Genomic DNA, 26,228 nt, shown 5'->3' with positions numbered 1-26,228 from the left:
ATAATAAAATTCCAAAAGATAACAATACCAAAAAGAAAATACTACAATGTAATTTAAGCATAAGAAACCAAGATAACATAATAGTTTACTAAATTTTATATATATCAATGGAAAAAAAGAAAAAAAAAACCCCCAAAAAAAACCCACCGTGCAACTAACTAAAAGCAAGGCAAAGCAATGGGCTAACTTGAAACCAAACAGAGTTAAACTTAAAATCACGTCCTCAATCCCGACCTCCATTAAAACAGTGAAAAAAAAACAAGAAGGGTAAATATTACATTAAATGAAAATATCGAATAAAAGGTCCCCAAATCTGTTCAAATTTAAATGAAGAATCATAAAGGTTACTTCTAATTTTCTCCAAATTCAAACATAAAATCGTCTGAGAAAACCAAAAAAAGGTAGTTGGGGCATTAAGCTCTTTCCAATGTTGTAAAATACATCTTTTCGCCATTAAAGTAAGAAATGCAATCATTCTACGGGCTGAAGGGGAAAGATTACTAGAAATTTTAGGTAGTCCAAAGATAGCAGTAATAGGGTGAGGAGAGATATCTATATTTAATACCTTAGAAATAATATTGAAAATATCTCTCCAAAAAGTTTCCAAAGTAGGGCAAGACCAAAACATATGAGTTAAAGAGGCTATCTGTCCCGAACATCTATCACAGAAAGGATTAATATGCGAGTAAAAACGCGCTAACTTATCTTTGGACATATGTGCTCTATGAACCACTTTAAATTGAATTAGGGAATGTTTAGCACAAATAGAGGAAGTATTAACTAATTGTAAAATCTGCCCCGAACAAGGACTGAGTGTCCTCACAATCTAATCTAATCTAAATCTCCTCTACACCCATTCCATAGTTTCCACATCCTTCCAGTAGTGAGGCGACCAGAACTGAGCACAGTACTCCAAGTGGGGTCTGACCAGGGTCCTATATAGCTGCAGCATTACCTCTCTGCTCCCAAGCTCAATCGCACGGTTGATGAAGGCCAATGTCCCGTATGCCCCCTTGGAGTCCGAATATGGACGCTGACCCCAAGATCCCTCTGATCCTCCACACTGCCAAGAGGCTAACCATTAATACCATATTCTGCCATCATATTTGACCAACCAAAATGAAGCACATCACACTTATCTGGGTTGAACTCCATCTGCCACTTCTCAGCCTCATTTTGTATCCTATCGATGTCCCACCATAACCTCTGACAGCCCTCCCTACTATCCACAACACCCCAACCTTTGTGTCATCAGCAAATTTACTAACACAGGCCCACCACTTCCTCATCCGGGTCATTTATAAAAATCATAAAGAGTAAGGGTCCCAGAACAGATCCCAGAGGCACACCACTGGTCACCGAACTCAAACTGAATATGACCTGTCTACAACTACTCTTTGTCTTCTGTGGGCAAGCCATCTCTGGATCCACAAAGCAAGGTCCCCTTGGATCCCACGCCTTCTTACTTTCTCAATAACTCTTGCAAGGGGAACCTTATCAAAAGCCTTGTTGAAATCCATATACACTACATCTACTGTTCTACCTTCATCAATGTGTTTAGTGGCATCCTCAAAAATTCAGCCAGGCTCGAAAGGTACGGCCTGCCTTTGACAAAGCCATGCTGACTATTCCTAATCATATTATGCCTCTCCAAATGTTCATAAATCCTGCCTCTCAGGATCTTTTCTATCAACTTACCAACCACTGAAGTAGTACTCACTGGTCTATAGTTTCCAGTGCTATCTCTACTCACTTCCTTGAATAAGGGAACAACATCCACAACCCTCCAATCCTTTGGAACGTCTCCCATCCCCACGGATGATGCAAACATCATTGTCAGAGGTTCAGCAATCTCCTCCCTCGCCTCCCACAGTTGCCTTGTGTACATCTCGTCCGGTCCCAGAGACTTATCCAACTTGATGCTTTCCAAAAGCTCCATCACATCCTCTTTCTTAATATCTATATGCTCAAGCTTTTCAGTCCTCTGTAAGTCATCCCTGCAATCACCAGGATCCTTTTCTGTAGTGAATAGTGAAGCAATGTATTCATTAAGTACCTCTGCTATCTCCTCAGGTTCCAGACACACTTTTCCACTGACACACTTGATTGGTCGTATTCTATAGAGAATAGACAATAGGTGCAGGAGTAGGCCATTCGGCCCTTCGAGCCAGCACCGCCATTCACTGTGATCATGGCTGATCATCCATAATCAGTATCCAGTTTCTGCCTTATCCCCATAACCTTTGATTCCACTACCTTTAAGAGCTCTATCCATCTCTTTCTTGAAAGCATCCAGAGACTTGGCCTCCACAGTCTTCTGGGACAGAGCATTCCATATATCCACCACTCTCTGGGTGAAAAAGTTTTTCCTCAACTCCGTTCTAAATGGCCGACCCCTTACTCTTAAACTGTGGCCTTTGGTTCTGGACTCACCCATCAGCGGGAACATGCTTCCTGCCTCCAGTGTGTCCAATCCCTTAATAATCTTATATGTTTCAATAAGATCCCCTCTCAACCTTCTAAATTCCAGAGTATACAAGCCCAGTTGCTCCAATCTTTCAACATATGACAGTCCCGCCATCCCGGGAATTAACCTTGTGAACCTATGCTGCACTCCCTCAATAACAAGAATGTCCTTCCTCAAATTTGGAGACCAAAACTTCACACAGTACTCCAGGTGTGGTCTCACCAGGGCCCTGTACAGCTGCAGAAGGATCTCTTTGCTCCTATACTCAATTCCCCTTGTTATGAAGGCCAGCATGCCATTAGCTTTCTTCACTGCCTGCTGTACTTGCATGCTTGCTTTCAGTGACTGATGTACAAGAACACCTAGATCTCGTTGTGCTTCCCCTTTTCCTAACTTGACTCCATTTAGATAATAATCTGCCTTCCTGTTCTTACCACCAAAGTGGATAACCTCACATTTATCCACATTAAACTGCATCTGCCATGCATCTGCCCACTCACCCAGCCTGTCCAAGTCACCCTGTATTCTCATAACATCCTCCTCACATTTCACACTGCCACCCAGTTTTGTGTCATCAGCAAATTTGCTAATGTTACTTTTAATTCCCTCATCTAAATCATTAATATATATTGTAACCAGCTGTGGTCCAGCACTGAACCCTACGGTGCCCCACTGGTCACCGCCTGCCATTCCAAAAGGGACCCGTTAACTGCTACTGTTTGTTTTCTATCAGCCAGCCAATTTTCAATCCATGTCAGTACTCTGCCCCCAATACCATGTGCCCTAATTTTGCCCATTAATCTCCTATGTGGGACTTTATCAAAGGCTTTCTGAAAGTCCAGGTATGCTACATCCACTGGCTCTCCCTTGTCCATTTTCATAGTTACATCCTCAAAAAATTCCAGAAGATTAGTCAAGCACGATTTCCCCTTCGTAAATCCATGTGGACTTGGACCAATCCTGTTACTGCTATCCAGATGTGTCGTAATTTCATCTTTTATAATTGACTCCAGCATCTTTCCCACCACCGATATCAGGCTAACTGGTCTATAATTCCCTGTTTTCTTTCTTCCTCCCTTCTTGAAGAGAGGGACAACATTAGCCACCCTCCAATCCATAGGAACTGATCCTGAATCTATAGAACATTGGAAAATGATTGCCAATGCGTCCACGATTTCTAAAGCCTCCTCCTTAAGTACCCTGGGATGCAGACCATCAGGTCCCGGGGACTTATCAGCCTTCGGACCCAACAGCCTATCCAACACCATTTTCTGCCTAATATAAATTTCCTTGCATTTATCCATTACCCTAGGTCCTTTGGCCACTATTAGGGAGATTGTTTGTGTCTTCCCCAGTGAAGACAGATCCAAAGTACCTGTTCAACTCGTCTACCATTTCCTTGTTCCCCATAATAAATTCACCGGCTTCTGTCTTCAAGGGCCCAATTTTGGTCTTAATTATTTTTTTTCTTTTTCACATACCTAAAGAAGCTTTACTATCCTCCTTTATATTCTTGGCTAGTTTACCTTAGTACTTCATTTTTTCTCCATGTATTGCCTTTTCAGTTACCTTCTGTCGCTCTTTAAAAGTTTCCCAATCCTCAGGCTTCCCACTTGTCTTTGCTATGTTATACTTCTCTTTTATTTTTATACTGTTCTCTCACGTCTTATCCTCTTGCTCTTCACATACCTGTAGAACGCCTTGGGATTTTCCTTAATCCTGACCACCAAAGCCTTCTCATGGCCCCTTCTGGCTCTCTGAATTTCATTCTTAAGCTCTTTCCTGCTAGTCTTATAATCTTTTAGATCCCTGCCATTACCTAGTTTTTTGAACCTTTCGTAAGCGTTCCTTTTCTTCTTGACTGGATTTTCAACAGCCTTTGTACACCATGGTTCCTGTACCTACCATGTTTTCCCTGTCTCATTGGAATGTACCTATGCAGAACTCCACGCAGTTGAATGTGTAGCTGAGGGGTTGGTGCAGGGAGCAGGTTTCAGATTTTTAGATCATTGGAATCTCTTCTGGGTAAGGTGGGACCTGTACAGATTGGATGGGTTGCACCTGAACTCGAGGGGGAGCAATATCCTTGCAGGTAGGTTTGCTAGCATGGTTCGGGAAGGTTTAAACTAATTTGCGAGGGGGATGGGACCCAGAGCGATAGAGCAGTGAAAGAAGTGCATGGTGTAAAGTCAGATCTAACATACAGAGAGGCTTTGAGGAAAGAGAAGCAGAATAAACAGTGTAAAGACAGTAAGGTAGAAGGGCTGAAATGTGTGTATCTCAATGCAAGAAGCATCAGGAACAAAGGTGATGAACTGAGAGCTTGGATACATACATGGAATTATGATGTAGTGGCCATTACAGAGACTTGGCTGGCACCAGGGCAGGAATGGATTCTCAATATTCCTGAATTTCAGTGCTTTAAAAGGAATAGAGAAGGGGGGAAAGGGGAGGAGGGGTGGCATTACCGGTCAGGAATACTATTATAGCTCCAGAAAGGGTGTGTAATGTAGCAGGATCCTCTTTTGAGTCAGTATGGGTGGAAGTCAGGAACAGGAAGGGAGCAGTTACTCTACTGGGGGTATTCTATAGGCCCCCCTGGTAGCAGCAGAGATACAGAGGAGCAGATTGAGAGGCAGATTTTGGAAAGGTGCAAAAATAAAAGGGTTGTTATCATGGGTGACTTTAACTTCCCTAATATTGATTGGCACCTGATTAGTTCCAAGGGTTCAGATGGGGAAGAGTTTGTTAAGTGTGTCCAGGATGGATTCCTGTCACAGTATGTGGACAAGCCGACTAGGGAGAATGCCATACTAGATCTAGTACTAGGTAATGAACCAGGTCAGGTCACAGATCTCTCAGTGGGTGAGCATCTGGGGGACAGTGACCACCACTCCCTGGCCTTTATAATTATCATGGAAAAGGATAGAATCAGAGAGGTCAGGAAAATATTTAATTGGGGAAGGGCAAATTATGAGGCTATAAGGCTAGAACTTGCGGGTGTGAATTGGGATGATGTTTTTGCAGGGAGATGTGCTATGGACATGTGGTCGATGTTTAGAGATCTCTTGCAGGATGTTAGGGATAAATTTGTCCTGGTGAAGAAGATTAAGAATGGTAGGGTGAAGGACCCATGGGTGACAAGTGAGGTGGAAGAAGGCAGCGTACATGAGGTTTAGGAAACAAGGATCAGATGGGTCCACTGAGGAATATAGGGAAGCAAGAAAGGAGCTTAAGAAGGGGCTGAGAAGAGCAAGAAGGGGGCATGAGAAGGTCTTGGTGAGTAGGGTAAAGGAAAACTCCAAGGCATTCTTCAATTATGTGAAGAACAAAAGGATGACAGGAGTGAAGTTAGGACCAATTAGAGATAAAGGTGGGAAGATGTGCCTGGAGGCTGTGGAAGTGAGCGAGGTCCTCAATGAATACTTCTCTTTGGTATTCACCAATGAGAGGGAACTTGATGGTGGTGAGGACAATATGAATGAGGTTGATGTTCTGGAGCATGTTGATATTAAGGGAGAGGAGGTGTTGGAGTTGTTAAAATATATTAGGACAGCTAAGTCCCTGGGACCTGATGGAATATTCCCCAGGCTGCTCCACGAGGTGAGGGAAGAGATTGCTGAGCCTCTGGCTAGGATCTTTATGTCCTCGTTGTCCAGGGGAATGGTACTCAGGGATTGGAGAGAGGTGAATGTTGTCCCCTTGTTCAAAAAAGGTAGTAGGGATAGTCCGGATAATTATAGACCAGTGAGCCTTACATCTGTGGTGGGAAAGCTGTTGGAAAAGACTCTTAGAGATAGGATCTGTGGGCATTTAGAGAATCATAGTCTGATCAGGGACAGTCAGCATGGCTTTGTGAAGGGCAGACCATGTCTAACAAGCCTGATAGAGTTCTTTGAGGAGGTGACCAGACATATAGATGAGTGTAGTGCAGTGGATGTGATTTTTGTGGATTTCAGTAAGGCATTTGACAAGGTTCCATACGGTAGGCTTATTCAGAAAGTCAGAAGGCATGGGATCCAGGCAAGTTTGGCCAAGTGGATTCAGAATTGGCTTGCCTGCAGAAGGAAGAGGGTCGTGGTGGAGGGAGTACATTCAGACTGGAGGATTGTGACTAGTGGTGTCCCACAAGGATCTGTTCTGGGACCTCTACTTTTCGTGATTTTTATTAATGACCTGGATGTGGGGGTAGAAGGGTGGGTTGGCAAGTTTGCAGACGAAACAAAGGTTGATGGTGTTGTAGATACTGTAGAGGATAGTCGAAAATTGCAGAGAGACATTGATAGGATGCAGAAGTGGGCTGAGAAGTGGCAGATGGAGTTCAACCCAGAGAAGTGTGAGGTGGTACACTTTGGAAGGACAAACTCCAAGGCAGAGTACAAAGTAAATGGCAAGATGCTTGGTAGTGTGGAGGAGCAGAGGGATCTGGGGGTACATGTCCACAGATCCCTGAAAGTTGCCCCACAGGTGGATAGGGTAGTTAAGAAAGCTTATGGGGTGTTAGCTTCCATAAATTGAGGGATAGAGTTTAAGAATCGCGATGTAATGATGCAGCTCTTTAAAACTCTGGTTAGGCCACACTTGGAGTACTGTGTCCAGTTCTGGTCGCCTCACTATAGGAAGGATGTGGAAGCATTGGAAAGGGTACAGAGGAGATTTACCAGGATGCTGCCTGGTTTAGAGAGTATGGATTATGATCAGAGATTAAGGGAGCTCGGGGATTACTCTTTTGAGAGAAGGAGGATGAGAGGAGATGTGATAGAGGTGTACAAGATAATAAGAGGAATAGATAGAGTGGATAGCCAGCGTCTCTTCCCCAGGGCACCACTGCTCAACACAAGGGGACATGGCTTTAATGTAAGAAGTGAGCAGTTCAAGGGGGATTTTAGAGTAAGGGTTTTTACTCAGAGAGTGGTTGGTGCGTGGAATACACTGCCTTAGTCAGTGGAGGAGGCAGATACACTAGTGAAATTTAAGCAACTACCAGTCAGGAATATGGAGGAATTTAAGGTGGGGGGGGTTATATGGGAGGCAGGGTTTGAGGGTTGGCGCTACATTGTGGGCCGAAGGGCCTGTAATGCACTGTACTATTCTATGTTCTATGTTCAAATATCTCCTGAACATTTGCCACATTTCTACCGTACATTTCCCTGAGAACATCTGTTCCCTATTTACGCTTCCAAGTTCCTGCCTGATAGCCTCATATTTTCCCTTACTGCAATTCAACGCTTTCCTAACTCGTCTGTTCCTATCCTTCTCCAATGCTATCATAAATTAGATAGAATTGTGATCACTATCTCCAAAATGCTCTCCCACTGAGAGATCTGACACCTGACCTGGTTCATTTCCCAATATGAGATCAAGTACAGCCTCTCTTCTTGTGGGCTTATCTACATATTGTGTCAAGAAACCTTCCAGAACATACCTAACAAACTCCACCCCATCTGAACCCCTTGCTCAAGGGATATGCAAATCAATAGTTGGGAAATTAAAATCTCTCACCATTACAACCCTGTTATTATTACACCTTTCCAGAATCTGTCTCCCTATCTGCGCCTGGATGCCCTGTTACGAATAAGTGGTTGATAAAAAACACCCAGTAGAGTTATTGACCCCTTCCTGTTCCTAACCTCACCCACAGAGACTCAGTAGACAATCTCTCCATGTCTTCCTCCTTTTCTGCAGCCGTGACACGATCTCTCATCAGCAGTGCCCTGTCCTCACCTCTTTTGCCTCCCTCCTTCACCTTTCTGAATCATCTGAAGCCTGGCACTCTGAGGAACCATTCCTGACTAAGCCATCCAAGTCTCTGTAATGGCCACAGCATCATAGATCCAAGTACTGATCCACTCTTTCAGCTCATCCGCTTTGTTCATAATACTCCTTGCATGAAAATAGACACATCTCAAACCATCGGTCTGTGCGCATACCTTCTCTATCACCTGCCTATCCTCCCTCTTACACCGCCTACAAGCTTTCTCTATTTGTGAGCCAACGGCCCCTTCCCCTGTCTATTCAGTTCAGTTCCCACCCACCAGCAATTCTAGTTTAAACTCTCCCCAACTGCCTTAGCAAACCTCCCTGCCAGGATATTGGTCCCCATTGGAATCAAGTGCAACCTGTCCTTTTTGTACAGGTCACACCTGCCCCAAAAGAGGTCACAGTGATCCAGAAATCTGACTCCCTGTCCCCTGCTCCAATCCCTCAGCCACGCATTTATCCTCCACCTCATTCTATTCCTATCCTCACTGTCACACAGCAAAGGCGGTAATCCTGAGATTACTACCTTTGAGGTCCTGCTTCTCAACTTCCTTCCTAACTCCCTGTAGTCTGTTTTCAGGACCTCCTCCCTCTTCCTGCCTATGTTATTGGTACCAATATGTACCACGATCTCTGTCTGTTCTCCCTCCCACTTCAGGATATGGTGGTCACAATCAGAAACTCCCGGACCTTGGCAGCTAGGAGGCAAACGACCAACCTTGTTTCTTTCCTGTGTCCACAGATGTCAAATGCAATGTTTGCAACCTTTTTCAGAGGACTAGAATATGAAAACAAGGATATAATGCCAAGGCTTTATCATCGTTGGTCAGAATGCACAGAGTATTGTGAGCAGTTTATGTTCCTTATCTCAGGACAGATGTTTTGGCATTAGAGACGGTCCAGCAAGACTTTCATGAGAATGATGCTGAAAATGAAAGGGTTAATGTATGAGGAGCTTTTAATAGCTTGGGCTTATACTCAGTGGAGTTGAAGAAGAATATTGGGGCATCTCATTGAAAATTATTGAATAATGAAAATATTGAATATAGATCGGACATGGAAAGGATGTTTCCAGTAGTGGGGTAGTACAGGACCAGTGGGGTACTAACTTAGAATACAAGAACATCCCTGTGTAACAGAGATGAGGGAGGATTTATTTTGCCTTAGGGTGTGAATCTGCAGAACTCATTGCCACAATGATCTGCAGAGGCAATGTCACTGTGTATTTAAAATGGAGGTTCATAGGTTCTTGATTAGTCAGGACTCCAAAGGTAACGGGGAGAAGGCAGAAGAAAGGCAGTGAGAGGAAAGGTGAATCAGCCATGACTGAATGGCATAGCAGACTCGATTGGCTGAATGGTATAACTCCGCTCCTGTATGTCTTATGGCTCACCAGCAAATCTGCAGACCTGACTCAGGAAGAGAAGGAGGATGAACATTCATCAGTCTACATTGATGAATGGCGTTGGAGAGAATCAGCAGTTTTATTAATTCCTGTGCATAAATATGCTGGATGATCTGTTTCGGGCCCCGTGCATGGATGCAAACACTGTAGAAGGAAAGTGTGCCACCTACATAAAGTTTGGCTTGTCACTGAACACTCTGACAAGCAATTACAGTTGAAAGTATCCTGATTACATAATTGTCTTGTAAGAAGGTGCATAAAGTAATGGGATCTGTCTAACACAGCAAAGGCACATCCCTCCCTGCCAAGAAGGCAAGATTGCCTCAAGAAGGCAGCGTCCGTCATCAAAGATCCCCAATATCTCAGCCAAGCCAGCTTTTTGCAGCTATCTTTGGGCAGTTGGTACAGAACTTTAGAGTCCTACATGGTCAAGTTCAATCAGAATCAGGTTTAATATCACCGGATATGTCATGAAATTTGTTAACTTTATGCCAGCAATACAATGAAATACATGATAAATAAATATAGAGAAAAAAAACAGTATTACAGTAAGTATATAGGTGAACAAGAACAGCTACTTTTCCTCAAACATTTGGTTCTTGAAGCAGTTGGAAAACACCTTAATCTCCACAACATTTGACATTTCAGTCTGAGACTCTCCATTCGGTCTTTGCCCAAAAACACGACTGTTTACTCTTTCCCATGGCTGCTGCCTGACCTGCCAGTTCCTGCTGCATTTTGTGTGCGTTGCTTTGGATTTCCAGCATCTGCAGATTTTCTCATGTTTATGGATAATTATGCTTTGTTTTGTAAATGCTGCTTATAGGGTGCTTCGTGTCTGAGATTACGCTGAAAGTAAGTTTTAATTTGCAAACATGTACTTGCACACATGACAATAAACTCATCTTTGGACTTTGAACTTTATGGCCATATTGTTCCCTATTATCCAGCCTATCTTCTACTCACACCAACTCGTTGTTTCCAATACCACAGGCCTATAGTTTCTGCAAACACTTTCATTTCAGCACTTTATCACTTGGCTTCCAGAAATCAAAGTTATAGTCTTTCCCATTCCCCTTTATCCAAAACGCATGTCACTTCTTTCAAGAACTTCAGTAAGTTGGTCAAACCCGATTTCCTTTTGACTTTGCCCAATTGCCTTCAAGCTTCCTTCATAGGACGTCATTAAAAATATCTTTGCCATATTATCTGGCATGTCGCTCCGTGGCTTTCTGTCATCTATTTGAAATGAGGGGTTACTATTAATGATATCAAACATAATCGCTGTAAATCTCCATGTCTTGCGGAAGTGATCAGTCACTGACATGCACCCACTGTCACAGCCTCCATGCTGACGTGAAGTTGTGGCTTCCTGAATGTGCTCACAACGCCTACACACGTTCTCAGACGGGTCACAACCAACAACCGGCTGCAAGCAGAAGCCAGTCCTATCGAACACGGCAGTTGCTGGAGAGATATGGCCTTCGGGTGGTTTCTCATCTCCCTCGGGCTGACACTGTCCATCTCAGAGCGTGAGTTTAATCAAAAAGACTTGTGTTTTTCACTTACTTCTGTCCAAGGCCTCTGTTATTTCCACAGTTCTCATCCGAGGCTCCCAGAGGAGGGACAGTAGGAACTGAACAGAAAGTGAAGTTCTCTATACGCTGTCTCAATGCACACTCCCAGGGAGCTGGTTAGATTTCTCTTTTCCTTCCTCTCTCTTCCTATTTCAGTCCCCTCTTAACTTGTTTGTTTCAATTATTGCTGTCTGTCTCTCCTCAGATCAGTTTCTTTTCTCGCCCCACCCCTCTCTCTCTCAGGAAATCCAGAAGTCAAAGCTATTTTCTGCATTGCATGTGTTTTTTTTGCCTCATTGCACTTCCTGTCACCATTTGATGCAGTGTACGAGTAAACACCGTCCCTCTGAGCGTTAGCTTATCACGAGCGAGCAGCAAGCCCTTAAACTCGCACAGAGGCGCTGGCCATTCAGGAAGCTCAGGTCCTCTCTCTCTCGCCTGAGAAATTGTGTAATAGGAAGGCACCCCCTTCGTGACTGGTGTTGGACTCCACAGTCTTCCTCTCGCTCCAGACTGATTCCCCATTTTCTTCTAGTCTAACACCATTGACAGCTGATCTGTCAAAGTCCAGGATGAGTTCATTGTCATGTGCACAAGGGCAATGATCAGCCACAGGCATGTCAAATCATATAAGCAGCATTCACAGGAAAAATGTCAGCACAATTTTTACCAAAAGGAATACAATTAGGACAAAAAATATCAAAGTGTATTTTCGTGGAAAGTGATCAATCTGGTCACTTAGAAAATTAAGAGGAGATCTGATAGAGGTATTCAAAATTATGAGGGGAATAAATAGGGTAAATGCAAGCAGGCTTTGTCTGCTGAGGTTGGGTGGGACTACACCCAGAGGTCATGGGTTAAGGGGGAAAGGTGAAAAGTTTAAGAGGAACATAAGGGGAATCTTCTTCATTCAGATGGTCGTGAGAGGGGGATGAGCTGCCAGCAAAAATGGTGCATGCAAGCTGGATTTCAACATTCAAGAGAAGTCTGGATATGTACATGGATGTTTGGGGTATGGAAAGCTTTGATCCTGGTGGAGATTTATGGGAGAAGGCAGTTTAAACAGTTTCGGCATGGATTAGATGGGCCAAAGGGACTCTGTGCTGTACTTCTCTATGACTATGACTCTAGTGTTTCCAAATAGTAGTCATTAGCATTGTGATGGTTGGTTCAAGAACTGAATGACTGAAGGGAAGTAGCTGTTTTGGAACCTGGTGGAGTGGGACATCAGGCTCCTGTAATGGTGATAAGATGGCATTGCCCGGATGGTGAGAATCTCTGATGAAGGATGTTGCTTTCTTGATGCAGTGCCTCATGTCAATACTACCAATAGTGGGAAGAAGTTTGCTTGAGAATTTGGTGACAGTGTCTATGAAAGTAAACACACTGGTGCATTCTCCTTCTGATCACGTCACACACTGTGTGGCAGATCAGATGCTCCAACTGACCCAGATCCATCACAGTCCCATCAGGAGGATAAGTGGTGGAGGAATTCCTTCTGAGATTCTCTAGAGAATCAAGTCCCACCAGTGGCAACAAGACCAGATCCCCCTGTCTCTGGAGTCAGGTCAATAGGTGGCCACAGGATCCTGGGTCTGAAAGTCCAGCTAGAATCAGGTTGATTGGCAGAGAGGAATGACTTTCCCTAGTGCTCACATATCACCCACACACCTAACCTTAGAGACATGTCTCAAGGGAAAATAACATCTGTTGCTCCTGCACTGGGCAGTTTACAGCCCTGCTGACTTTATAATGGCGAAACTGACATTTACAGGCCATATTCTCCTTCTTGCCCAGGACATCTGACCCAGAATCAGAGAGAAATACAGCTGCAGCATGATTACAGTCAAAGGTTTACAACAGAGAAATAGGTCCTTTGTCCCAATTTGCTCAGATCAATCAAGGAAAAAAAGCTCTCACCTATTCAGTTTTTCCTTCAAACTCAAAGCCTCCAGTCCCGGTAATATCCTTGTGGATATTTTTCTGAAACCTTTCTGGTTTAATGATAGCAACACACATCAAAGTTGCTGGTGAACGCAGCAGGCCAGGCAGCATCTCTAGGAAGAGGTACAGTCGACGTTTCAGGCCGAGACCCATCATCAGGACTAACTGAAGGAAGAGTTAGTAAGAGATTTGAAAGTGGGAGGGGGAGGGGGAGATCCAAAATGATAGGAGAAGACAGGAGGGGGAGGGATGGAGCCAAGAGCTGGACAGGTGATTGGCAAAGGGGATATGAGAGGATCATGGGACAGGAGGTCCGGAGAGAAAGACGGGCGGGGGGGAACCCAGAGGATGGGCAAGGGGTATAGTCAGAGGGACAGAGAGAGAAAGAATGTGTGTATATATATAAATAACGGATGGGGTACGAGGGGGAGGAGGGGCATTAGCGGAAGTTAGAGAAGCCAATGTTCATGCCATCATGTTGGAGGCTACCCAGATGGAATATAAGGTGTTGTTCCTCCAACCTGAGTGTGGCTTCATCTTTACGGTAGAGGAGGCCGTGGATAGACATATCAGAATGGGAATGGGATGTGGAATTAAAATGTGTGGCCATTGGGAGATCCTGCTTTCTCTGGCGGACAGAGCGTAGGTGTTCTGCAAAACGATCTCCCAGTCTGCGTCCGGTCTCGCCAATATATAGAAGGCCACATCAGGAGCACTGGACGCAGTATATCACCCCAGCCGACTCACAGGTGAAGTGTCACCTCAGCTGGAAGGACTGTCTGGGGCCCTGAATGGTGGTGAGGGAAGAAGTGTAAGGGCCTGTGTAGCACTTGTTCCACTTCCAAGGATAAGTGCCAGGAGGGAGATCAGTGGGGAGAGATGAGGGGGATGAATGGACAAGGAAGTCGCGTAGGGTGCGATCCCTGCGGAAAGCAGAGAGGGAGGGGAGGGAAAGATGTGCTTAGTGGTGGGATCCCGCTGGAGGTGGCGGAAGTTACGGAGAATAATATGTTGGACCCGGAGGCTGGTGGGGTGGTAGGTGAGGACCAGGGGAACCCTATTCCTAGTGGGGTGGCGGGAGGATGGAGTGAGAGCAGATGTGTGTGAAATAGGGGAGATGTGTTTGAAAGCAGAGTTGATAGTGGAGGAAGGGAAGCCCCTTTCTTTAAAAATGGAGGACATCTCCCTCGTCCTGGAATGAAAAGCCTCATCCTGAGAGCAGATGCGGCGGAGACGGAGGAATTGCGAGAAGGGGATGGCATTTTTGCAAGTGACAGGGTGAGAAGAGGAATAGTCCAGATAGCTGTGAGGGTCAGTAGGCTTATAGTAGACATCAGTGGATAAGCTGTCTCCAGAGATAGAGACAGAAAGATCTAGAAAGGGGAGGGAGGTGTCGGAAATGGACCAGGTAAACTTGAGGGCAGGGTGAAAGTTGGAGGCAAAGTTAATAAAGTCAACGAGAGCTGTGGGAGGGGTGTGGGACAAGGGTTTTTTTTTCAGGGCCCCAGACAGTCCTTCTAGGTGAGGTCACACTTCACCTGTGAGTCGGCTGGGGTGATATACTGCATCTGCTGCTCTCAATGTGGCCTTCTATATATTGGCAAGATGCGATGCAGACTGGGAGACCGTTTTGCTGAACACCTACGCTCTGTCCGCCAGAGAAAGCAGGATCTCCCAGTGGCCACACATTTTAATTCCACATCCCATTCCCATTCTGACATGTCTATCCACGGCCTCCTCTACTGTAAAGATGAAGCCACACTCAGGTTGGAGGAACAACACCTTATATTCCATCTGGGTAGCCTCCAACCTGATGGCATGAACATCGACTTCTCTAACTTCCGCTAATGCCCCACCTCCCCCTCGTACCCCATCCGTTATTTATTTATATACACACATTCTTTCTCTCACTCTCCTTTTTCTCCCTCTGTCCCTCTGACTATACCTCTTGCCCATCCTCTGGGTTCACCCCCCCCCGCTTGTCTTTGTCCCTGGACCTCCTGTCCCATGATCCTCTCATATCCCCTTTGCCAATGACCTGTCCGGCTCTTGGCTCCATCCCTCCCCCTCCTGTCTTCTCCTATCATTTTGGATCTCCCCCTCCACATTCCACTTTCAAATCTCTTACTAACTCTTCCTTCAGTTAGTCCTGACGAAGGGTCTCGGCCTGAAACGTCGACTATACCTCTTCCTAGAGATGCTGCCTGGCCTGCTGCGTTCACCAGCAACTTTGATGTGTGTTGCTTGAATTTCCAGCATCTGCAGAATTCCTGTTGTCTGTTTAATGATATTTAGCTTGTGGCACAATACTTTGAGTAATGTCAGAAATGTCATTAAACTGGAAAGTTGGCCAGCTTTGTAGCACTCGTTTGTCCCAAGTTTTTTACTAATGAAAGCAAGTGTCGAGTCAAGTTGAGTTTATTGTCATTTAACTTTATACATGGATACCGTCAAACAAGACAATGTTTCTCTGGAGCATAAAAGTACAAATAACACGCATATAATACACAATAACCTTGGAAAATAAGAATTGAATCTACAAATGAATTAAGCATAAATAAACAAAGTAAGGGCATACATTAAGTATTGTAAGGTACAGAACAAATTAACTAGTGAAACTTCAGATGTGATGTGGCAGGAAGTTCAGAAGCTGTATCCCCATTCTGACTGTTCTTGTCTTTATGCACCAGAGGTTCCTGCCTAATGGTGTAAAGTCAAAGAGGATGCTGGATGTACGGGTGGGATATTTCATAATATTAATGGCCCTGCGTACGCAGCTCAGAGGTTTGCCAAACACATTCTTTGTCATCCTGTCTATGTGTGTCATCACTTTCAGCGAACTGTGTACTGGTATCCCTAGATCTGTCTGTTCTAGAACAATCCCTCGGGCCGTCTCATTTACTCTTTAATTCCTGCCCTGGCTGAAGTTACCAAACTGCAACCCTTTGCATTTGTTCAGATTTGGTCCACTCACTCAGTTGATTTCGATCTGGTAATCTTCTTCACTGTCCACTATCCGACCAATTTTAATGTCATCCACAAACTTTCCAAACTCCATAAGTAATTGATATATGTGATGAACAATAAAAGATCCAGTACTGATCCCTGCAACACACCAGAGGTAACTGGCCTCCAGTCTAAATAACAACCCCCCACGAACACCCACTGACTCCTTCCAATGTGCTAACTTCGTAACGAAGTGGCGAGCTCACGCTGGATCTCATATGATCTAATGACAAACCATATAAAATGCTGGAGAAACTCAGCAAGGCAGGCAGCAGCAAATGAGGGGAATAAACAGTTGGTGTTTCAAACGGAAACCATTCATCAGGACTGGAAAGGAAGTGGGAAGAGCCAGAATAACAAGGTTGCGGCAGAGGAGAAGGAACATAACCTGGCAGGTAATCGGTGAGAACAGGTGAGGGGGAGGATGGAGGGGGGATGAAAAAAGAAGCTGACCCACCTCTGACATCTCAGTCCCCTTTCTCAATCGCTCTGTTCCATCTCTCGAGATAGGTATCTTTTACAAGCCTACTAACTTTCAGTTGTCTTGACTATTCCTCTTCCCAGACCTACCTTATAAAAACACAATTTCCTTCTCTCAGTTCCTCTGCCGCCACTGCACCTGTTCTCAGGAGGAGGCTTTGCATTCTGGAACAGCTGAGATGTCCTACAAAGAATTGTGTTTCCCTTCCACAGTCATTGACGCTGCTTGCACCTGCATCTCCTCAGTTTCTCACATGATCATCCCATTGTCATAACAGGGATAGTGTTCCTCTTGTCCTTACCTATCATGCACAATCCTCTGTATCCAGCACATTATTCTCCAGAACTTCTCCCATCTACAACAGGATCATACCATGCAGCAAATCTTTCCTTCACCCCCACTCTTCACTTTCCTTAAGGATCACTCTCTGCCTGACTTCCTTGTCCACTTGTCTCTCTCCAATGATTCCCCTCCTGGCACTTAATCCTGTCAGTGGGACAAGTGTACACTTGCCTCTACATCTCCTCCCTCACCACATTTCAGGGCCCTAAATAGTCCTTCCTGATGGGACAACGGTTCATCTGCAAATAGTTTGCGGTCACCTATTGTGTGTGGTTCTCCCATTACGGTCTCCTCTACATCAGTAAGATCCCACGCTGACTGGGGGACTGCTTCATCAAGCAGATTTTCTCTGTTTGCTGCAAGATGCAAGATCACCCATTACAATTTGACTTCCCGTTCTCATTCTGTCTGTAGCTTCCTGTACTCCACAATGAGGCCAAACTCAGGTTGGATAGCTTTCAACCTGATGGCATGAACATCGCTTTCTCTAACTGTCCATAATTAAACTCTTCATCCCCTTTTCTTTTTCCATTCCCCATTCCGGTTACCCTCGCACCCCGTCTCTTCTCCTCTCCTGCCCATCATCTCCCATTGGTTCCCAGACATCTCTCCATTCTTCTGTGGCTGGTATTCTCAGAATCAGCATTAGGTTTATTATCACAGACATAAATAATGTAATTTGTTGTTTTGTGGCAGCAGTACAGTGCAATACATAAAATATACAGTGAATTTTCAGAAGAAATATGTGTAAAAATGAAATAAATTGTACAAAAAGGAGAGTATAATAGTGAATTGTGTTTGTGCCTTCACTTTCTGTTCAGAAAACTGATGACAGAGGGGAAGAAGCTATTCGTAAAATGTTAAGTGTGTGTCTTCAGAATCCTGTACCTTCTCTCTGCCGGAGGCAATGAGAAGAGGTCATGTCTTGGGCATTGCTTTTGGAAGGTGTCCTCAGTAGTGCTTAGGCTAGTGTCCATGCTGGAGCTGGCTAAGTTTGCAACTTTCAGCAGCTTCTCCAATCCTGTACTGTGGCCCTTCCATATCAGACAGTGATGCAGCCAGTTAGAATGCTCACCATGGCACATCTGTAAACACTTGCTAGGGTCTTTGGTGATGTATCAAACTCCTAATGAAATATATGCACTGGTGTGCCCTCTTTGTAATTGTATCAATATGTTGGGACCAGGATAGATCTTCTGAGATCTCTCTTCTTAAATTCCTTCTTCTGACCTAACATCTCGCAGCTTCTAACTTCATCTCTCCTCCCCCACCCACCCACCTTCCCTCTCACCGAGACTTCTCCATCAGCTACCAGCTTGTGATCCTTCACCTCCCCCACCTTCTTATTGTGGCTTCTAGCTCCTTCCTTTCCAGCCTTGCTGAAGGTTCTCGGTCTGAAATTTTGACTGTTTATTCCCCTCCATGGATGCTGCCTGACCTGCTGAGTTCTGCCAGTATTTTGTACGTGTTCTTCATTCAAGAATGCCAGCATCTGCAGAATCTCTTGAGCCAATGTGTTGCAAGGTTCCAGATTAATTTACCACACAGGACTTTGTCAAATGTCTTCCTAATATCCATGTCAACAATGCCTTCCATTCTGCCTCTCAGTCGCCTCTTCAAAAAGCTCAATCACATCTGTGAGACACAATATTGCATGCACGTAACTATACTAAATCATCCCTCATCAGTATTTGCCTTTCCAAATGTAGGTAGATCCCTATGTCTCAGAGTCCTCTCCAATAATTTTCCCACCAATGTTCGGCTCACCACCTCAGTCCCTGGCTTTTCCTTGTAGCCTTTCTTAAATAAAGGCAATAACACTCTCCAGTCTTTCAGTATCTCATCTACGGCTACCGATGGTATAAATATCACTTCCAGCACTCCAGTAATTTTTTCAAACTTCCCAACAGTATCTGACGATGCACTTGATTGCCTTCAGGAATTTCATGAAATTTAAGACTGCCAGCACCACCTATTTTGTCATGTGACAATGTTCCTAAACATCACAATTTTTTTCCCGTATTCCCTACTTTCCATGACCTTCACCATGGTAAAGTTCAAAGGAAATATTAATTTAAGACACCACCCATTTCCCAAGGTTCATGTATTGAACCTTAAGGTGCTCTGTTATCTCCCTAGTTACCTCTTTACTCTGAATATACTTACAGATTCTCTTGAAAGTTCTCCTTTACCTTTTCAGACATGCTGTATTGTTTTGCTCTTTTGATTTCTCTCTTGTGTATCCCTGCATCTATTATACTCAAGTAATTCCTTTGATCCCAGTTATATTCTTGTACTTGACCTTAATATCCCTCATGGACCAGTTTTCCCTGACCCCCCTGCCACCTTGCCTTTCAATCTAATAGGAACATGCTGGCCACCTGAATTTTAAGTACCTCTCACACGTCTGATGTCTCTTTACCTTCAAGCAGCTTCTCACAGTCAAACTTTGGAGACTCTGTTTAACAGTTTAAAGTAAATTTTATTATCAAAGTACATGTATGTCACCATACACAGACTTGAAATTCATCTTCTCAGCAAATCTGTAGAATAGTAAATATAACAGGCTCAGTGGAAGATCAACCAGAGTGCAGAAGGCAACTGACTGTGCAAATGCAAATATAAATAAATAGCAATTATTAACGAGAGCATGTGGTAATGAGATAAAGAGTCATTGAAGTTAGATTATTGGTTGTAGGAACATTTCAATGATGGGGCGTGAGTGTAGTTATCCCCTTTTACTCAACAGCCTGATGGTTGAGGGTAGTAACTGTTCCGAGTGATCTGGGTTCTGAGGCTCGTATGCCATTCTGCCTGATGACAGCAGCAACAGGAGAGCATGATCTGGGTGGTGGGGATCTCTGAGGATGGATGCTGCTTTCCTACGACAGTGTTTCATGTAGGTGTACTCAATATCTGGGAGGGCTTTACTCACGATGTACTGGTTTGAGTCCATTACCTTTTGTAGGATTTTCCATTCAAAGCCTGTTCCATTCCATACCAAAGCAAATTGGTTTTACTTTAATTTCAAACCAGCTTGTGGACCAATCCTAACTCTTCTCTGCAACAATTTAAAACATAGAATTACACTGTCTGTTCCAAAGTGTTTCCCCACTGACCGTTCAGTCTCTTGCCCAGGCTCACTTCTCATGTGAGATCCATTATAGTCCCTTAGTTTGTAGCACCATCTGCATATTGTTTGAGAAAACTTTTCTGGATACAACCAATTCCACCTCATCCAAACCCTTAGCACTATGGTATTCCCAGTCAATATTCCGGAAGTTAAGAATGCCGACTATTGAAATCCAGTTGTTCCTTCACTCTTATCTGTGATCTCCCTACATATTTGGTCCTGTAATTCCCACAGACTACTTGAGGCCAGTAGTACGATTCCATCCAATGTTGTCACCCCCTTCTTATTTCTGAATTCTCAGTAATAAGAATATCTTCTCCTCTTCAGTGGTGAGGTGAGTGAAGTTATCCATGCGGGTTTTATCCAGCCAGCTTCCCAGTACATTCCTACATTGGGACAAGACTAATTCTGACGGCGGTATACAAGAACTGGCTGTGATTGACCAGGAGAGGCTGTTTGTCAGTAAAAAGAACTCTGACAAGTGAGAGCTTTGTAGAAAAAAAGTTAATGAGAGTTCAGAGAGAGTATACTCCCGTTAGAGTGAAGGGAAAAACATTGTAAGGTTAAGGAATTCTCGTTGAAGAGGGGTTTTGAGGCTCTGGTAAGGTAAAACATGGAGGTATAGGTTGGGATCAGGTGAATCGCTTGAGGAGTAAAAGGGATGTAGGAGAACACAAGAAGGAATCAGGAGAGCAAAAGGACAGCATTGGCAGATGAGAGAATCCTAAAATATTCCCCAATTAAATTAAGAGCAAGAATAACTCGGGAGAATAAGGAATAATGTGACTATCTGTGTGTGGAGCCACAGGAGATGGGTGAGGTCTGAAATGAATACTGCTCACTTGTATTCATTGTGGTGAAAGTGGTAAATTGGTTTATTATTGTTTCACGTACAAATGTGAAAACTTGTCTGGATACTCTTCATACAGATCAGTTCATTACAAGTGCATTGAGATTGTAAAGGGTAAAATATAACAGAATGCAGAATTGAGTGTTGCTCCTACAGAGAAGAGCAGTGCAGGTGGACAATAGTGGCCAGTGTCAAAGCGAGGTGAATTGTGAGATCAAGCTGTAATCTTATTATAAATGGGAACTGTTCTGAGGTCTTATAACAGTATTATAGAAGCTGGTGAATGGTGAGGTCTAACAAATCTCTAACAAAGGAGGTGTAAGGCGCTCCTTCCCTCCACTAGCCAGCAGGTGAACATTGGATAAGCTGTAGCATCTACTTAGCGACATCCCCCCGGCCTCCGGCCCTGATCAGGCTCACGTGAAGCCATGGGATCAGGCGATGGTTGGTCAGATGAGCAGCTGGAGCTTATCACAAGTCCTGGTTATGTGACCACTAACTCCAGGCAGAGAATCTCTGAAGAATATTGATAATGGATGGCGTCACACATCTTAGAACATAGAACATAGAATAGTATTCTTTTGGCAAAAGAATAAATCAAGGAAGGTAGTGCACCCGTGACTGACAAGAGAAATCAGGGAGAGTATCAATTCCAAAGAAGAAGCATACAAATTAGCCAGAGAAAGTGGCTCACCTGAGGACTGGGAGAAATTCAGAGTTCAGCAGAGGAGGACAAAGGGCTTAATTAGGAAGGGGAAAAAAGATTATGAGAGAAAACTGGCAGGGAACATAAAAACTGACTGTAAAAGCTTTTGTAGATATGTAAAAAGGAAAAGACTGGTAAAGACAAATGTAGGTCCCCTACAGACAGAAACAGGTGAATTGATTATGGGGAGCAAGGACATGGCAGACCAATTGAATAATTACTTTGGTTCTATCTTCACTAAAGAGGACATAAATAATCTTCCAGATATAGTAGGGGACAGAGGGTCCAGTGAGATGGAGGAACTGAGCGAAATACTTGTTAGTAGGGAAGTGGTGTTAGGTAAATTGAAGGGATTGAAGGCAGATAAATCCACAGGGCCAGATGGTCTGCATCCTAGAGTGCTTAAAGAAGTAGCCCAAGAAATAGTGGATGCATTAGTGATAATTTTTCAAAACTCGTTAGATTCTGGACTAGTTCCTGAGGATTGGAGGGTGGCTAATTTTACCCCACTTTTTAAAAAAGGAGAGAGAGAGAAACTGGGGAATTATAGACCGGTTAGCCTAACGTCGGTGGTGGGGAAACGGCTGGAGTCAGTTATCAAAGATGTGATAACAGCACATTTGGAAAGCGGTGAAATCATCGGACAAAGTCAGCATGGATTTGTGAAAGGAAAATCATGTCTGACGAATCTCATAGAATTTTTTGAGGATGTAACCAGTAGAGTGGATAGGGGACGCCCAGTGGATGTGGTATATTTGGATTTTCAAAAGGCTTTTGACAAGGTCCCACACAGGAGATTAGTGTGCAAACTTAAAGCACGCGGTATTGGGGGTAAGGTATTGATGTGGATGGAGAATTGGTTAGCAGACAGGAAGCAAAGAGTGGGAATAAATGGGACCTTTTCAGAATGGCAGGCGGTGACTAGTGGGGTACCGCAAGGCTCAGTGCTGGGACCCCAGTTGTTTACAATATATATTAATGACTTGGATGAGGGAATTAAATGCAGCATCTCCAAGTTTGCGGATGACACGAAGCTGGGTGGCAGTGTTAGCTCTGAGGAGTATGCTAAGAGGATGCAGAGTGACTTGGATAGGTTGGGTAAGTGGGCAAATTCATGGCAGATGCAATTTAATGTGGATAAATGTGTTATCCACTTTGGTGGCAAAAATAGGAAAACAGATTATTATCTGAATGGTGGCCGATTAGGAAAAGGGGAGGTGCAACAAGACCTGGGTGTCATTATACACCAGTCATTGAAAGTGGGCATGCAGGTACAGCAGGCGGTGAAAAAGGCGAATGGTATGCTGGCATTTATAGCGAGAGGATTCGAGTACAGGAGCAGGGAGGTACTACTGCAGTTGTACAAAGACTTGGTGAGACCACACCTGGAGTATTGTGTGCAGTTTTGGTCCCCTAATCTGAGGAAAGACATCCTTGCCATAGAGGGAGTACAAAGAAGGTTCACCAGATTGATTCCTGGGATGGCAGGACTTTCATATGAAGAACGACTGGATGAACTGGGCTTGTACTTGTTGGAATTTAGAAGATTGAGGGGGGATCTGATTGAAACGTATAAAATCCTAAAGGGATTGGACAGTTTAGATGCAGGAAGATTGTTCCCGATGTTGGGGAAGTCCAGAACAGGGGGTCGCAGTTTGAGGATAGAGGGGAAGCCTTTTAGGACCGAGATTAGGAAAAACTTCTTCACACAGAGAGTGGTGAATCTGTGGAATTCTCTGCCACAGGAAACAGTTGAGGCCAGTTCATTGGCTATATTTAAGAGGGAGTTAGATATGGCGTTTGTGGCTACGGGGATCAGCGGGTATGGATGGAAGGCTGGGGCGGGGTTCTGAGTTGGATGATCAGCCATGATCATAATAAATGGCAGTGCAGGCTCGAAGGGCCGAATGGCCTACCCCTGCACCTATTTTCTATGTTTCTATGTTTCTAGTACAGCACAGTACAGGTCATTCGGCCCACAATGTTGTGCCGACCCTCAAAGCCTGCCTCCCATATAAGCCCCCACCTTAGATTCCTCCATATACCTGTCTAGTAGTCTCTTAAACTTCACTAGTGTATCTGCCTCCACCACTGACTCAGGCAGTGCATTGCACGCACCAACCACTCTCTGAGTAAAAAACCTTCCTCTAATATCCCCCTTGAACTTCCCACCCCTTACCTTAAAGCCATGTCCTCTTGTATTGAGCAGTGGTGCCCTGGGGAAGAGGCGCTGTCTATCCACTCTATCTATTCCTCTTATTATCTTGGACACCTCTATCACATCTCCTCTCATCCTCCTTCTTTCCAAAGAGTAAAGCCCGAGCTCCCTTAATCTCTGATCATAATGCATACTTTCTAAACCAGGCAGCATCCTGGTAAACCTCCTCTGTACCCTTTCCAATGCTTCCACATCCTTCCTATAGTGAGGTAACCAGAACTGGACACAATACTCCAAGTGTGGCCTAACCAGAGTTTTATAGAGCTGCATCATTACATCGCGACTCTTAAACTCTATCCCTCGACTTATGAAAGCTAACACCCCATAAGCTTTCTTAACTACCCTATCCACCTGTAAGGCAACTTTCAGGGATCTGTGGACATGTACCCCGAGATCCCTCTGCTCCTCCACACTACCAAGTATCCTGCCATTTACTTTGTACTCTGCCTTGGAGTTTGTCCTTCCAAAGTGTACCACCTCACACTTCTCCGGGTTGAACTCCATCTGCCACTTCTCAGCCCACTTCTGTATCCTATCAATGTCTCTCTGCAATTTTCGACAATCCTCTACACTATCTACAACACCACCAACCTTTGTGTCATCTGCAAACTTGCCAACCCACCCTTCTACCCCAACATCCAGGTCGTTAATAAAAATCACGAAAAGTAGAGGTCCCAGAACAGATCCTTGTGGGACACCACTAGTCACAATCCTCCAATCTGAATGTACTCCCTCCACCACGACCCTCTGCCTTCTGCAGGGAAGCCAATTCTGAATCCACCTGGCCAAACTTCCCTGGATCCCATGCCTTCTAACTTTCTGAATAAGCCTACCATGTGGAACCTTGTCAAATGCCTTACTAAAATCCATATAGATCACATCCACTGCACTACCCACATCTATATGCCTGGTCACCTCCTCAAAGAACTCTATCAGACTGGTTAGACAGGATCTGCCCTCCACAAAGCCATGCTGACTGTCCCTGATCAGACCATGATTCTCTAAATGCCTATAGATTCTATGTCTAAGAATCTTTTTCGACAGCTTTCCCACCACAGACGTAAGGCTCACGGGTCCAAATTACCCGGACTATCTCTACTACCTTTTTGAACAAGGGGACAACATTCGCCTCCGTCCAATCCTCCAGTACCATTCCCGTGGACAACATGGACATAAAGATCCTAGCGAGAGGCTCAGCAATCTCTTCTCTCGCCTCGTGGAGCAGCCTGGGGAATATTCCGTCAGGCCCCGGGGACTTATCTGTCCTAATGTATTTTAACAACTCCAACACCTCCTCTCCCTTAATATCAACATGCTCCAGAACATCAACCTCACTCATATTGTCCTCACCATCATCAAGTTCCCTCTCATTGATGAATACTGAAGAGAAATATTCATTGAGGACCTCGCTCACTTCCACAGTCTCCAGGCACATCTTCCCACCTTTATCTCTAATTGGTCCTACCTTCACTCCTGTCATCCTTTTTTTCTTCACATAATTGAAGAATGCCTTGGTGTTTTCCTTTACCCTACTTGCCAAGGCCTTCTCATGCCCCCTTCTTGCTCTTCTCAGCCCCTTCTTAAGCTCCTGTCTTGCTTCCCTATATTCCTCAATAGACCCATCTGATCCTTGCTTCCTAAACCTCATGTATGCTGCCTTTTTTCTCCTAACTAGATTTTCCACCTCACTTGTCACCCATGGTTCCTTCACCCTACTATTCTTTATCTTCCTCACCGGGACAAATTTATCCCTAACATCCCGCAAGAGATCTCTAAATATCGACCGCATGTCCATGGTACATTTCCCTGCAAAAACATCATCCCAATTCACACCCGCAAGTTCTAGCCTTATAGCCTCATAATTTGCCTTTCCCCAATTAAAAATTTTCCTGTCCTCTCTGATCCTATCCTTTTCCATGATAATTATAAAGGCCAGGGAGCGGTGGTCACTGTCCCCCAGATGCTCACCCACTGAGAGATCTGTGACCTGACCCGGTTCATTACCTGGTACTAGATCTAGTATGGCATTCCCCCTGGTCAGCCTGTCCACATACTGTGACAGGAATCCATCCTGGACACACTTAACAAATTCTGCCCCATCTAAACCCTTGGAACTAATCAGGTGCCAATCAATATTTGGGAAGTTAAAGTCACCCATGACAACAAACCTGTTATTTTTGCACCTTTCCAAAATCTGCCTCCCAATCTGCTCCTCTGTATCTCTGCTGCTACCAGGGGACCTATAGAATACCCCCAGTAGAGTAACTGCTCCCTTCCTGTTCCTGAATTCCACCCATATTGACTCAAAAGAAGATCCTGCTACATTACCCAGCCTTTCT

At 44.4% G+C, this 26,228-nt stretch overlaps 1 protein-coding gene across 1 annotated transcript in view; it reads left to right on the top strand.

The window, feature by feature from the left end:
• The first annotated feature begins 10,125 nt into the window (after window positions 1-10,125).
• LOC134355366 (uncharacterized) overlaps window positions 10,126-26,228 on the top strand; it is a 53,256-nt gene continuing 37,153 nt past the window's right edge. Inside the window, exon 1 of the mRNA XM_063065146.1 lies at window positions 10,126-11,164. Within this exon, the coding sequence (XP_062921216.1) occupies window positions 11,110-11,164 (55 nt within the window). The 5' untranslated portion in view covers window positions 10,126-11,109. The remainder of the gene's footprint in view (window positions 11,165-26,228) is intronic.

The sequence above is a fragment of the Mobula hypostoma genome, chromosome 13 (genome assembly GCF_963921235.1).
Source record: "Mobula hypostoma chromosome 13, sMobHyp1.1, whole genome shotgun sequence".
Lineage (NCBI taxonomy): Eukaryota > Metazoa > Chordata > Chondrichthyes > Myliobatiformes > Myliobatidae > Mobula > Mobula hypostoma.
This window is presented reverse-complemented; position numbering and strand designations above follow the sequence as displayed.